At 44.8% G+C, this 15,641-nt stretch overlaps 1 protein-coding gene across 1 annotated transcript in view; it reads left to right on the top strand.

The window, feature by feature from the left end:
* The window catches only part of LOC103918301 (desumoylating isopeptidase 2-like), a 22,693-nt gene extending 12,424 nt beyond the window's left edge, over positions 1 to 10,269 (top strand). The window contains exon 5 of the mRNA XM_009325597.1: positions 9,356 to 10,269. Coding sequence (XP_009323872.1) covers positions 9,356 to 9,598 — 243 coding nt within the window. The 3' untranslated portion in view covers positions 9,599 to 10,269. The remainder of the gene's footprint in view (positions 1 to 9,355) is intronic.
* Positions 10,270 to 15,641: the final 5,372 nt, after the last annotated feature.

Below are 15,641 nucleotides of genomic sequence, written 5' to 3'. Positions count from 1 at the left end.
AGGAGAAGAGAGAGGCCTAAATCAGAATTCGTGTGCTTGTGGTTTTAGAAGCTCATTCTGAAGTTGTAGGATTTGCAGAAATTTCCAGAGAGAGAAAAATATTTTGGGGAACTGGGGGTCTTGTTCTTGGGCTGAAGGGGCCTTGGAAAATAGGCCTGGTGGCTAATGAAGCAAGCTTGGCCCATTTTTGTTGACGCAGGAGGGGAAGAGAGTCTCCTAAGCATCTGAGGTGGCTTAGGTCCGTCTTGGAAAATTCTTTAGCACCCTAGATGAGGCTGGCTCCTACAGGGCAGGGATTATGGACCCTGTCACAGTCAAATGCTTTGCAGCCAGAGTCTTAGAGCTGCAGCGCTGCAATGCTCAACCTGGGAGGTAGATAGCTCCCAGTCTCCCGAAGACAGCAGGACTCTCTCAAATCAGCCTACAAGGATGGTCTCCAATAGGAAATACCTTGAAGATTAACAGATGGAGTCTGCACAGTGAATCCTGCAACCTGATGGTTACAGAGGACTGAAGTAGGCATCTAGCATACCAACTATTGATGCTGACACCACAGTGATATTATTAAACGTGCATGCCGGATTGGATGGAAATGCTTGGTGAAGCCACACAATCTGAATTTCCTTGGGAGGCAGGGGATGATCTTGGCGCAATCAGGCTTGCTTGCATGCGGATCACATCTAGGCTGGATGCTAGGGCTTCTTTCCCCTTTTCTTTGTATTATTGGTAAAGATCTGTCCTATTGATAGTAGCAGAGAGAGGCTTTGTCATTGTGTATCAGTGTGATAGCGGAAAATACGCATCTCTCGTAACTGAATTGCAGTGTAAGATATCTCTGTGATTGGCTTTAGAGCTATGTGTGATGTATACTTCCCTGATGGTGTGGCTGTCTTGGTTGTCCTTTGTCAATGTGGTTGGAGCTTTGGTAGAACAGACGGATCTTACTTTACTGGTAGAGGGTGTGGAGTTGTGCTGAAGCGACAGGAGATGGTAGCCAGTGCATATTCTTTTCTCTCTGGCTATTCACCTATCCTTTTTCAGCCAAGGCACAGCTGACAGCAAATAACAAACTTACATCAGAATCATTCTTTCCTTAGAGGAGCTTGACTTTCAGTAAATTCTCTGAAAAAGGTAGGTTTGCTGAATCAAAGACCAAATGAGGGCAGTTTTTTAATCATCAGTGAATAATTCAGGCCTAAAGCTTTTCAGGTCCATCCCCAGGCACACGTGAGTTCTCATCATAATGTTATTAAAAACTAGGAAGCTCTCTTTAGCGTGAAAGCTATCAGAGAGAAAGGATTAAACACCAGAGAAGGGAGCTTCAGGTGGCATTTGAGTCCCAGTCAAAAGCAGCAGAAGCTTTTATAAACCAGTCTTCAGGAGATCCTAAGTAGACAAGTAAGACAGTAGACAGTAAGACCTGTGTTTTCCTTAGTCAACAATTGCTTTTCAGTTGCCTGTTGTAGAGGAGGAGATAGGTGTTTTGTTGTGTAAAAGCCTATGTGCAATTCTGTTAATGGCAGGGGACACAATGCTCCCAACAGACAGAAAGGAGAGAAGGAAATGAACAAACAAACAAAAAAACCAAGTACAGAGCATGAAAGAACATTAGGACAGCTTTATTTCCTGGCACCTGAGCCAGTCCTCACTGAAGCTGATGGAAAGACTTGCTTCATTGCAGCAGCCTTTGAATGTTGTTAGCTCTGTGGGGAACAGGCTGTGTTTGTTTTCTGGTTTTTAACTGCCACATATGTTTAGAAGAAGCTTATTAATAAAGGCGTCCTGCACCCTTAAATTATCCTCATGGTTTCAGATGGATGTCACTTTTTCTCTTGTTTCTGCCTGTAACTATGCACAATTTTGACTGCATGCGGTTAATAAACTGCTATATTGCATTCCAGATGTGGCTTCTCTGCCGTGGCAAAATGAGATTTCTAGGTGTAGTTTTTGTATTAGTTAAAATTTATTAAGTATTTGGGAAGTCCTTGGAATAAAGGCTGCTATAAAAATATAAACATCTGTTCCCATCATTAACCTTTCTAGCCTTGCTATCCTGAATGAGTCTTATAGCCCAACAAAAACAATTAGTGGAATAACTCTTGTATGGATCTTTCAGCTCTCTCAGTCCATCCTATTTTCCCTATCTATCTATGTGTGCAGGGGAATAGTATGAGGTGGCAAGTAATTTGAAACAGAAATCACCACACCACACGCCCCCCAGGGGAAGTTTTTCGCACATCTTTTCAATTTTTTTGAAAATGGTCTGATTTTGCCACATGTGCCTCTGCAGTTATTTCAGGTTTTCCCTTTAAAGAGATCCACCTGGCCAAAAAGATTAAATGTGAAGATATTTTAAGAGTGAATTTGGAAAAAAAAAAATCTCAAGCTCTTTGGGGCTGGTGTAAATGTGGGCGTTTTGCACCATCTATTTTATTTTATCTGTTCTTTGCATCTGTCTTCCCAAACCAAAAGCTCCATGTCCTTACCTGTTATAAATAAGCAGGAGTTAAGTTAGTTTGTGCTATCTGGGGAATTCATCTCTAGTTGCACCATCATGGAGCCTTTGAGTCTCTGTGTGTGCAAGTGCCTGCGAACAGATGCCTCCTTTGCACGAATGAAGATGGCAAGGAAAAACCCTGTCCTTTTCACCAGCTGCCTGTTGATAAATGAATAGTGTCAGGAGTGTAAATGAACTGTCTAAGTGTGTTGTTAGGCTTTAGAGACTGGAACCTTTTGCTTAGGAGTCCTGCCAATACTGCCAGACGGAAGGTCTATCCCTGTTCCTGTGAGTTCCTGTACTCTCTCTTCTCATTGTATCTCCACCTGCAGTAACCTGCTGCTCTCTAATGTTAGGAAACAAGGCTTGAGACCGAAACACAGGATTTTCTTGGTTAGCTATTCAGGAGAAAATAGATACTCTTGATGTCCATCCTTCTATGCATATGGGTTGGCCTGGTCATGTTCAGCATGTCCATAACACGGGAAAGGACGACCCTATTAGGCAGCAGCTGTTCTCAGCCACTGGTCTCGAAACAGCACCTGCTAGAGAAGGCAGTTCCTCTTCACGCCATCATGATAATATGAATGAATTGCAGTTGCTCATTCAGTTGGTGGGAGAGTCATTATTTTAAATGTCACTAACGAGCCCAGACTTAATTATACTTAGTATTCCCAAAACGGTCATCTGTTACGAGGCCACTTGCTGCCTACCTTGTCATCCTGCAGCTGCTGGCTGTACATATAAGTGCTGGTTACAAGGAACTTCATGCTCAAAGAGGGTATTGCCATACTCCAGTGTTGGTACATAACTAATCAGTGATGCCACTCAAAATTCAGCTCTGAATGTGGTTCATCAAGATTTCACATTTGCAGCCACCATGCCTCTCCACTGGTGGCCTGGCCAGTGAAGCTGAAATAGTCCTGTGAGTGCTGAGGTGCTACAAGCCAGCTGCCTCGTTTGAGCCAGAGCTATCTACTCCATCATCTCTGTTCTTGGCATCTCTCTGCATGCAGACTCCTGCATAGAGGCAGCTCTGTCCTTCCGCCGCAGGACCACAGAGGTGACTGACATGTTCCCACTAGCATCACAAGGGGAGCAAGACCGTGGGTATTAGTCCCTCCTTTCAATGCTTTCCCTTTTTCTCACTCCTGGCTCGTCTCAGGGAGATGGTGCAGGTGCTTCTTCTGCTTTAAATGGGAGAAATGCCTGCAGTCCTGGGGAGGACCTGTAGGAGTGGCAGTGCCCTGCCTGCTGTGGAACAAAAAGGGATTGCATAGGAGAATGGGGGCATTTTAGACAGTTGCTTAAATTAATTTAAAAGGTTTTTCCCTTCCTGCTTTTGACTTGGGATACTACCTCCCAGAACGCAGCCTCATTACTGAGCTCATTCAGCCTCATTTACAGTCTCTCAGCTGTACCCTTTCCCCGGCAAGATGCAGGCCATTCCTGGCTCTGCTGAACGCATGCTGCATGCAGCTTCACGGCCCAGTGAAGTGGCCCCCCTCATGTATTCTGTTGATCCCCACAGGCTACTTATATTCCCTAGAGTAGAAATTGTCATTTTTACACAGTAACTATACAATAAATCTGTTTCAAGCAATTGAGCCTAGCATGCCAATTCCACCAAGGTGAGACTGTGCTTTCAGGTGTGTTGCGAAGGCTGTATGTCCGTTCTCTTTCAGGAATATTATTTCCAGCATATATGCCATGTGCAGCAGCTGATCAGGAGTGCAGAGCTAGAGGTATGTTCCTTGCTGATGCACTCAGACTCCCTTATCTCTGCCAGCACTGGGCAGTTGTACTACCAGTTTAGTTTTTGCAAGGTGGTAAAAAAGATGTCCCTGTGCATTGGGTTAATGGTTTATTCCAGATGTGTCCAAGTACTAATTTCATCACATTGCCATGCTTCTCTTTCTACATATGTTTTTTGGCTACCCTAGCGCAGCCTGCAAGCTTTGCCTGGGCAGATGTGCTGGTTTGTATCTAATGGCCTTATTCTGAAATTCTGATAAGCATCATCTATGCTATATTGCCTAGGCCTCGTAGGAGCCAACTCATGCAAGCACTGGAAAGATTCCCCTTGGGCTCTAAAGGCTTTGCTCTTAAAGTGCTCTGGGGTGTGTTAGACTCCTCAGGCGCCAATAAAAGCCCTTTGCATTCTCTAAGACACACCAAGGGGAATACTGTACAGTAGCTCAAATGGATACATGCCCCATGTGGACGCCACCTCATTTTTAGCAAGGCTGCTAAGTGGAAGTGGCAGTGGGTGGTTCAGTAGACATTCAGTGCTGAACTCTCCGAGACTCAGTTTGAAGACAAGAATTGAAGTAATTAGCATGTATTGTTAGAGGAATGTAATGTTGCCTCTGCTCATCTTGATTTTCATGGATCGGAGCTCTACATGGTGCCTTTGGAAAGGCTCACTTAAAAAAAAATTCCTAAGTGCCTTGAGTTATACTTCTGTGCATGGCCTGAATTGCCCCAATTGCATCATCCAGCACAGCGCAGTACCTATTGCATTCAAGAGCTTTCTCTTAGGATCTGCAACTAATCAGCCCTTCGCTTTATTTTGAAAGGGGCTCAGCCTGTTAGACTATCTCAGACAATGTCTAGCATATGCCCATAGACCCAAAGCCCTCACAAAATGCAGCAGATTGATACTGTTGTCCTTTAGAAGGCAGAAGACTCAGCTTCTTCCATTGTGGCCTTCCATGTAAACCCATGTTTCCCAGCTGCTAGGCTGCTCCCCTGCACAGAGTAAAGCTTTGCAGGGAGCTTTAAGGCCTTGATGAGCAACGAAGCCTAGTTCTTACGGCACTTAGAGGAGGGAAGAGTGACGGGGTGCAGTCCTTACTCCCAGGGCAGTTTGTACATTTTAACCAGTGATTGTTTAGTGGAAAATGACACAGCTTAAGGTGCTCAGAGGATCTTTTTGTATCCCAAATTAGTTGTTTCTTGATGAGTTGAAATCCTGGTGTGGATTTGACAGCTGGCAGAAACAGCACCCAAACCGTCATCTCCCATTTCTCCCTCATGTTTGGTTTCAGCCACGGATGTCTGAACTGCTGTTTCCACTTGACTCTGCAGATACCAGCTGGGTCATTCGCAGCTCTTAGGCAGAGTCCCCAGAAGCAGCTGCAGCTATGGGAGACTTGGCTCTCTATCACGAGGTGCCGCTCAGTGGAAGCTGTATGTACATGCAGCCTCCACCGAAGTTTCCGCCTGAAACGGGGACAGGTCTCTTGGTGGGCAATCACAAGCTGCCCTTGCTATCCAAAATGCTGGATTTCCGTCTGTGGCGGGGACCAGCTGCCTCTGTGGGGTGAGAATAACTCACACCTTCAGGGACCTGACAGTGACAGAAAGATGAGGAAGAGCTATGCTCGGCAATGATAGCTGGACGCTACTTACAGGAGGTTTGCAAAGCTTAGGGAAGCCCTACATGGGCTGAGGTGTCCCAGGCTTTGCTGCCAGTAGTCCAGCCTCTCATGTACTCAGCAGGGTTTCCCATCCCAAACAGTCTTCTGCCTCAGAGAAGCTATAACTAAACCCTGAGCTACCTTTCAGACTTCTCACATAGGCTTAGCCCTTCTGTGACTCTGTTCATTTCTTTAAAGTTCTTTCTCCTGTCAGCTTAAGAGGCTCAGCTGCTTTCTTGTCAAGTGTCAAGCTCAGGCTCCACTACAGGTATGTTAAGTTTCCTGAAGGGATGGTAACAAGACAATCTGATATGTTGGTCAGGACGAGTGATTTCTAACCCATAACAGTTTACCATCTGCTAAGTCTGACAGGACAACTGCATGACCCATCACAGAGAAGTTTATCGCCTTCAAAAGAGAAAACCCCACTTGTTTGGCAAACAAGAAAAAAAAAACCCCTAAAATCCTAAACTATAAAAACCTCTAAAAAAGAGTTCTGCTGGTGGAAACAACGGACGGTAACAGGCTTCTGTGAGTTTATTGTTCCAGTGTGAGGTTTTCAGTTGAGAATTGCCCTGAAGAGCTGCAGTAGGTAGATTTTTTCTGTGTCTTCATATGCAATTGGAAAACACCCACTTCATCTTGCTTGTGCTGTTTTATTTAAACTCAGTTGGTTTAATCCCATTGCAGTCAGGTTTATTTGATGATTCTCCATGAGCTAAGTACTGCTGGATGCTCCAGCACAATATGCTTTATGGCAAGGAGTGAAAAATACAGGAGCAGGCTGTAGCGTTAGTGGCATTCCCTGCCATCGCCCTTTTGCTCCTGTTGAGCATTGTGTTTTGCTGTGGAATAGTAACGAGGCTTCACTGACAAGAGGCGAGGCCAAGCATAACTGAGGAATCAGAAACCACTTTGACTTCATCATTATCCTTAAGCTCCACAAACTGCCCTTTGCTGATTGATGGCCTGATGCCCACACATCTCCATTCTTTTTCTGGCTCTTCCTTGCCTCACTGATTCATTCTGGGTGAAGAAGCTCCCATAAACAAAAGGCAAACATCTCAGCATTGCTTCCACATTGGGAAGTGCTATTTCAGTCACTAGGGGATCTGCTTAGAAACGAAAGCCAACTCTTAAGAACAGTATTTCAATTTCAGGCAGTCTTACCTTGTGCTGTTCTGTTGTTTCAGCTAATTTTCTGAAGAATCATTCCCTGGTTTTGTTTTCCTATTAATATCTGGGGGGAAGTCTTTATTAAGACTTATGACTGCTTGAGAACTAAATTCACGTGCATGCATACACATCACAAGACACCTAAACCGAGTCACTTTCTACACTGGCAATATGTTACCTAAGTTCCTGGAGAGGAAGAAAGAAAAATGCTACAAAATCTAGAGGCAATTGTGCTGCATTTTTTGGCTGTGGCTCAGGTTCAATGTTCAAGTAGAACATATTGAATACAGTTTAAAAAATTCAGCAGTATTCTTGTGAAAATGATCAGATATGTCTGGTGAGAAAATCAAATGGATCAGCAAATTTTCTATGAGTGAGTCTTAAAGGGAGGTGGAGAGGTCATCTGCTTATAGGCTCAGGCAATAGCTCTAGCAATGGAAACCAGGGATTTGGATGGAGATAAAGAATTGCTAATAAAGTAATTGTCCCCAGATAAAAAATTTCAAAAGTACAGATCCATATAGCTGTATCTGAGGTTAAGTAGAATGCAGCACTGGTAAGAACTGAAATAAAAGTCCTTGGGGTGTATTAGGTAAAGAACAGTCTATGCTTGCAAGTAATTTTGGCAGCTAAATGGCTCTGCTCGTTCCCTGATACCTAATGATAATGTCTTCAGTTTCACACATTGATTTTCAAACAATGCATGTCAAAATAAAGTGAGTTCCGTAGTCAAATTAGCACAGTCACAAGTTTGCTGCCTTCTCTGCACCTCATTGGAAACTCCATGCTGCTGGAGCAAGCTAATTCCCTTATCTTCAAGGTGACTGTTGGAGTGGGGCTTAGATCATTCTGCTCAGGCCATATGCATGAAGGACCAGCTGGTCGTCAGCCGTAACAACTATGATGCGGCACGGCCCATCCTCTAGCAACTGCTCCAATCGTGCTCCCTGAAAATCTCTTGAAACCTCTAAGCACTGCATTTCCATTGTCAGTAACAGACATCTCACCAAATAATCTCCTTAGTGGATTACAGACAAACACCCTCTTAGTTTTTGCAGTAATTAGTATTAAATTAAGTGTAGCTTTAGACGGGAAGAGGGTGGGAGGAAGAGCAAAGGAATTTAGTATTGGCAGAAGGTGCAGTATGGACAACCCTGGAACTGCTAATCCACGTAAATTGTGGGACAAGGTCTGCGGGATGGAGTTTCCTCCCTGCCTGTCTTGCTCCGTGGGAGACAGCGCTGGGAGGGAAGGAGAATTCAGGTATTATGACTACTGTACCTGCCACAGACTTCAGGCTCTAGTATACTGGTGTACACAGGCAGTATATTTACTAAAGACAGGCTCTTGAGGCACCCCGGCTGATCAGTTCCATGTGCCTGTTCCGTGTTTGGTAACGGAAATGTTAAAATGTAAAGGGAAACTTTCCTTATGCGGCCTAAGCCAGATACAGCTACTAAAATCTGGCACCTGTATGTATGTGTAGTCAAATGCTACAGCAGAAAGGAGCTGCTGTATGCAGTTTCATTGTGCTGAATATGAGATTACCTTGGAAAACAATATCTGTGCTAGCAGAGTGTAACCCAAATCAGTGCCAGGAGCATCTATGATGAAACACAGGCCTGGTGAGAAGCTAATATTTTTCTGTTTGTTGCTTGCTTTCCCACACTTAGGAAATACCATATGAGGAGAAAATAAAGGGTGATGTGCTAGGATAGGAAAAGGACTCCCAGACACTGTAACTTGACTGACCCAGTGTGTCAGCCCGAGGAAAAAAAGCGAGAAGCAAGAACAGCTTCTCAGGCATCTCTATCCACCTAGTCAGGCTTAGCTTCTGGGCTCTTCAAGGTCTGGCCAGCAACAGCCTAAATATTTTTCCAAAATTTTTGAGCTACTTGAAAAATGAGTGTCATTGTCTTGGTTGGGAAGCACCAGCGGGCCTGTCCTTTTACCCATGGACTGCCTGGAGAACAGAGTGGCCAAAGCCATTGAGGGCCATGAACTGTTTTCCCCGGTCTCTGCTATGATGCTGACAAGGGCTATGGCTGGCAGGGCTCTCTGTGCTTTTCGAGCAGTTGTGTAGTCATTTGCATTTATAGCTGTTTCTGACTGCAGAAGGTGCTCCCTACATTTCAAACAGCTCTCTTCTGAGGAACAGGGAATTCACCCTGCTGAGGTGGTGGTGCAGATGGGGATGACATTGCCACCATGCATATGTTTTGGTATTATTAATCATGCTCCTTTTCGGTTTTCTCCACAGATACTATGTGGGAAAGAGATCCCCCGCTGGGTGAATCGCCTGGCCTACTTCAGCTCGTGCATCCCCTTCCTCCAGAGCTGCCTCCCCAAGGAGTGGCTGACCCCAGCAGCACTGCAGAGCCACATCAGTCTCGGCCTCCACAAGGAGGAGCAGGGGGACACAACAGATGAGGAGTCCCCCTCCACCTCCACAGCCCCCGCAGCCTCAGGCACATCGCGAACCTGTAGACATACCCGGGTCTAAACTGTGCCCAGTATGCCCTCAAATAACACCCCTCTCTCTCTTGTACTATTTCTTTCTCACACCCTTTCACACACCTTGGTTTCTCTCTTCTCTTCTTCAATGGACAACACAGGGGAGGGAAGACCCTTTCTACTAAGGAGGTGAAGCTTCAGTCCCTTTTCCAAGGGCTGCCACTACAGCTGCTCGGCAAAATGACTGTGAACCCCAACGCTGAACTGAGGAGTGTGGCAACTAAACTGGATTTTCCTCCCAGAGCCCCCATGCTCCTTGATCCACGGAGAACTGCTGGCTCTCTTGGGCATGAGAGCAGGCGTACGGGCAGAGGGGCGCCATACTGTGATGTTCCTTCTCTGGAACTGTTTTATCTTTTTATCTCTTCCCCCTCCCATGTGAGCCCAGCAGCCTCCTCTCTATTTTGGCTGGGTTTGCCATTCCCCTATAACAAATCTCCTGCCCACACCCAGTGAAGGAAGCAGAGCCAGAACTCAACCTTCTCATCTCTTAGACCAGCAACAAGCTCCACTTAGCCCCATCCCTTTTGTAATTACCAGGTTTCTAACTCACGTGAAGGACAAATGAAAGGTGCTGCTGTTCTACAACCGCCAATTTTCAGTACTCAAATTTAAGAGCTCCAATGAATGTCCTGCTCTTGAAAATAACAAAGAACCTAGGAAATGAATGTGTTACCATGGCTTTTCTTTGGGGTCAAAAAGAGGATAGGGCTAGTGCTTAGAGGCAGCTACTAAGTAGGTGCAGAGATGACCGTTGACTATATTGGTGCTTTTTAGCACAGACCCGTCTCAGTTCCCCTAATTCCAGGCAGCGTTCCTGGTTTCCTTTTTTTCCCCAGATTCTCTGGGGAATCTCTCTCCTAGCTGACATTTGCTGGCTGTCTTTGGGGGAATGGCCCTCCTGAGCACAAGGAGGAGGAGGAGAGAGAATCTGTTGGGAAGGTCACTATTTCCTTCAGTTTTTCCTCCTGCACTCACAGTCCCAAAATGTGGCTCCAGAGCCATCCTTCCCCAGCCTATTTTCGAGCCAATCCAAGAACGTAAAAAATAAGTGGTGAACCCAAAGAATGTCAACCTGTTTTCTTCTCCTCCCTTTTTGGAGGTGGAGGGGGAAACTTAGGGCCACATCTGGAAAGCATGGATGACCCTTCCAATGCATGGGCCACCATGGTGCCTCCGTTGTGTGCACTATTTCAGTGGCATGAAAAATGGGCACAGCTGGCTCACTGGCCTCCCCAGGCTGGCTCTTGACAAGAATCTGTTCCTTGGATGTATTTATGCTCATTCTGAAATCTGACGAGAAAGCAGAGGAGGAGGAAAGGACATGTACACCAACTCTCCCACTCAATTACCTCACTAGGAGTTCTAGTCAGAAGATGTAGGAGAGAATCAAAGGGGAAATCCAGGCCGCCTCTCTCCCTTGCAACTCCTCTTGGCTACACAAAGAAGGATGAAAAAGGAACAGGCATAGTGTTGAGAGGGGGTTGCCACTTTAGAAATGCTGTTCTCAACAGTTACTACCAAGTCAGGACTTCCACCCTCCACCCAGAAAGAAGTACAAGCCCTTAAGATGGGTGGTTTTTCCCTTTTATTGGTCGCAATAGCATGCTAAGTCCAACCAGCTGTTTCTTTAGCTCAGGTATACAGAAGTGTGTGCTTTCAGGGCTGAAGGTCTTGGCTATGATGTACATCATGTCTGCACAGACAGCGCTTAATGGTTTGTTACATGTGCACGCTCTTAGTGAAGCAGGAGGCTTTGGAGAGATCTATTGGATGGAAATATAACTCACAGGATGGCCTCACTCCACCGGCTCCTGAAGTGATGCATGTTTGGGCAACAAAACCTTTATACCACACCTCTCATTTTCATCCTCTGAACAAATTGCTGCAAGTTCTATACTGAACTAAAGTCATGTTCCTTATTAACCTTGGCTACTCACAGCCAATACTGCATTGTGAGCAATTCTGCAGCTCCTGGTATCCAGTCCAGCACTGATCTTGATTACCCTGGCTTGTCCAGGGATGTTTAATAAGATTTCCATCCTCTTCTCCATCCTGCTGCCCAGCAACCATGTTACACAATATACTGTTGCACTCTCTATTCCCCTGCAGTCATGGTCATTGCAGCCTAAACCAGCAGTGCAAGCTTCATTTGTCTGAAGCTCCCAGGGTGCCTGCCAATAGCCAGCAGCACATTATGTGCAGTGAATTTTAAAATCTCTTTTTAGGTCCTTCTCTGGAGGAAAGTGAGAAGAGGCTTTCCCAGAGCTTTTGTCTAGGCCAGGAAAACTGCAGTCAGAAACACTGATGTGACAAAAGCCAGCCAGCCATCACCCTCGTGTTTCCGCTCTGCACCTGAGCTCCAGATAAAGCACCATGTATACATCTAGGAGAGAACTAGGGCTCCAGAGGCACGTTTCACATGGAAAACCCTCTCACAGTATTTCACAAAGTAAAAAATGCTTAACTGGCTGTATGGTAACCCCGACAAGAAAGCTACATTCAGCCTCCTGGGGGACATGAACATGTGCTTAAAGTATTGGGAACAACACCTGGGATGAGCTGTCAATGTCATAAAAGCCAGATGTTTGTTTATCTACTTTTATGTTTGTCCATTTCTTTATGACAGTAGGGGTCACATCAAGGAGGCATCAAACCTCTGTTGTAAATCAAACCAGAATATATTCCAGTCTTCAAAAGTGTTTCTCCTCACCCCTCTCTGTTCAAGGTGACCAACCAACAATGACAAGAACAAAGGGACACTGTGGAAATAAAATATGTATTGATGATAGCTTTACCTCTGTAATTTATCAGCATTTTAGATTATTAAACATTAAGACATTTTAAAAGTCTAATTTACTGTTCATCTCTGGCACAACATGTTTGTTTTAGGCACTTTTCTTATCCTTCCAATTATTACAAAATTATTGTTGTTATTATGTAATTATATCATATTTGTATTTAGTTACACATTTGCTTTCTCTTGCTGTTTTAGAGCATAACACCATGGGAAAATTTTAGATACCAACAGTTATCAATGAAAACAAAAGAGCAGCTTACGAATCTTAACAAGAGCACCCCATGGCACTGGCACAAACTCTTAACCCTTCTGCTTACTGCCAGGACTTTTGGTGCCCTTTTAAAAGTTGGAATGAGATGGCACCAACCCTGCACATGGGCATCAGCAGCTGTGGGTTATGTCTCTAGCAGAGAGCTAATAGTACTCAGGTGGGACAGTAAGACTGAAGGTGAGGTTAGCCTAATGCTGGAATATTAGAGTTACAATACAAACTGTTTCTAGGGAAAGTTAGGGTGAGAGGAAAGAAGTAAGTAATAACCTCTCTTCTCAGCACGTCCGTATCTATAATAGCAACTCTTTTAATTTCAGGAGATTATTCTTACTGATTTTTTCTTGTCAGTTGGCTTCCTCTTCCCGAGTCTGTGATTTGAGGCCTCTCTCTCTCAAGCTCTTACGAAGTTTTAAAAGGGACAGTTGTGCTTTCAGAGGTTCTGGGCGAGCTGGTACCCCAGCACTGAGCTTGTGCCCTGTGATAGTTCATCCCAGTCCCAGCACAGCGCGGGGATGGACACAGACCTGTTCTCTTGCTCTCACCACTCCCGGCTGAGAGTTCACATTTCTGGAATTCACTCCCATGTCGCTTTCGTGTTATTGAGGTACTCAGGAAGCAGTCGTTTCCTGCTATGTCGTATTTTTATTCTTCAGTTCTGTTTATTTGTCTCTAGGCTGGAGAGGCTCTCAGAACAAGTTAGTGGCCACTGGATTGCAATAATGTTAGCTTATCTTCTTATTATATGTGTTTGATTTTCTTCTCATTTCAGTTTGTGTATGTGTGGTGGCTTATTGGCATGTTCAGAAAACTTAAGTAAAGTACGTCCACCAATTCCTTGATGTGATTAATGGAGAAGACCAAAGGATGTAATCATCAGTGTTTCATTTTCAAATGGTTTTAAATTACTCTTTGAGTTGAGACAGCAGGTGCCCTGTTCTACTTTGTCCCTGCTGTGCTCACCATCAGGCAATGATTTGGGTTGTGGAAAGGCTGCGTAGTGACTCACGAAGTATTTAAAAGAGGAGCTTTCATTCTCCCAGCTCCACTCTGCCATTGCCACAGGCTACCAGAGCATGGCAGAGCCTTTGGCTACAGTAATATGTGAAAACATCGCAGCCTATGCCTGGAGAATATTTGCTCTTATCTCTAACACGTCAGCGCTCCACCATTGCGCATGTGGCTGTAGCTGAGACGTGTTTGAGTGGATGGCACGGTACATTTAATTACTAGCAGGAATTAATGACTAATGGCTCTCAATCTCAGAGTAAGAATGTCCATTAGCGCTGTTGTAGCCAGCTTTGTTTTGAAAAGGCTATAAAAATTTTTGGGGGTCCAATGTGACTGGGATAAGGGATAACAATGCAGGAAAACAGGCCGTATGATCATGGCAATCTTCTTTCCTTAGGAAAACAGGCTACAGAATGAAAGACGTGGCTAGTGGCCAGGCCTTCACAACTGCTTTAATCAATGAGCTTTGATGGAAAGGTCAAAATTACAGAAGGCAGCCCTCAGTAAAGATGTGTGTTCACCTACAAAAGCTAGTGGGGACTGCATGTGCAGCTTAACATTGTTGAGCTGGCTTGTCTCTTTTTACAAGTAAAGATTCAGCTGGCTAAGTTCTGCTCATCCACTGGGTGAATACTAACATAGCCTTCAGCTCTCACTGGAGACAGCAGAGGCTGCCTGTGTTTCTCTCCAGTGGTGCCCTCCACGCTTACCAATCCTGAATGACAATGTTTCCTGCTATTTCAGCCCTGCTCTCCCTCGCACCCTGCCAAGATATCCCAGGTGTAAGCTGCAGAAGCTCTTAGTCTCTCCATGCCACTTGCTTTCCTGAAATGTCCCTGACCTCAGTCCTGCAGGCTGGCTTTTCCGATGTGTGGAGGGAGGTGAAATCCCTAGCTCTGTTGAGATTCAGTGAACTAGTCAGTCATTTGTACTAGTCATCATTTGATCACGATTTTGCAAAGTGGCGGATTTTTGCCTTTGAGGTCCACTTTACCCAAGCCAAGTCCTTTTATCTGATACCCCACAGAAGCACAAATGGAAGTTCAGAACACAGAAAAATGTTAGAAATCTGAGTTAAGACCTCTCACTTGAAAGTCTTTGTAAAATGCTCAGCACAAAACAGATAGGTATGCTTAGTGAGGCTAATAACCCTACATAGGTGAAATACATCTCTATTGCTGGAAGTCCTTACAAAATAGGTATATGCAGTGCTAAATCTTCTCTAGGCTCCAGACTGCATTACCTAGAGCTCCTCAAGCAAGAAAGGGCAATTGTCACCTTGCTGACAGGTGGAATAGCACTCGCTTCACTGCTGGGAATGCTGTAGCAGCTATTGATGCTCGCATGGATTTTTCTTCATTATGCACAGCATGAGCCTTCATTTCTTCAAACTATTCACTGCAGGCTTTTCCTCTGTCTGCTGGAATGGATTTGTCCGGGGAAACATGTTCTTCTTTCACCTTTGAGGTTCTTGAAGGGAACTTCTCCTGAGCAACTTCCTGTGGCAAACCACCCGGCCACATGTTAGCACTGAGCTCCTCATCAGCCTCAGGGTTATCTTAAGAGTCTTCTTCTCTGTAGTCTTTTGTTGTTGTTTTCTCATTTCTTGTGTCTTCAAAGGTGGCTTTACTGAAGGTGAATTCCTCTTCCCTTTCCCCATACACATCCAAAGGGAATTTTATCTCAGTAGGATAATTCAGGGTCAGGCCTGGGTTACTGCGGTTTTGTGGTCGGTGCTTTCATCTCACCGTTAGGGACTGTGCTGTAGTGACTAACTTTGAATTTTCAGTCCTGGAATATAGACAGACTGAACTGCCACTCGTGGATGTAATTACCTTAATATAATAGCACAATATACACGTACAATGTTTTGTGATATTAATGAACGGGCATTCACAGGTACCAAAAGTAATCAACAGTAAGAATAACAGCATAATGTGCAGCAGCCCTAAT

This window comes from Pygoscelis adeliae, unplaced genomic scaffold (genome assembly GCF_000699105.1).
Source record: "Pygoscelis adeliae isolate BGI_AS28 unplaced genomic scaffold, ASM69910v1 Scaffold356, whole genome shotgun sequence".
Classification (NCBI taxonomy): Eukaryota; Metazoa; Chordata; class Aves; order Sphenisciformes; family Spheniscidae; genus Pygoscelis; species Pygoscelis adeliae.
The sequence above is the reverse complement of the archived record's forward strand: the minus strand, read 5'-3'. Positions and strand labels throughout refer to the sequence as shown.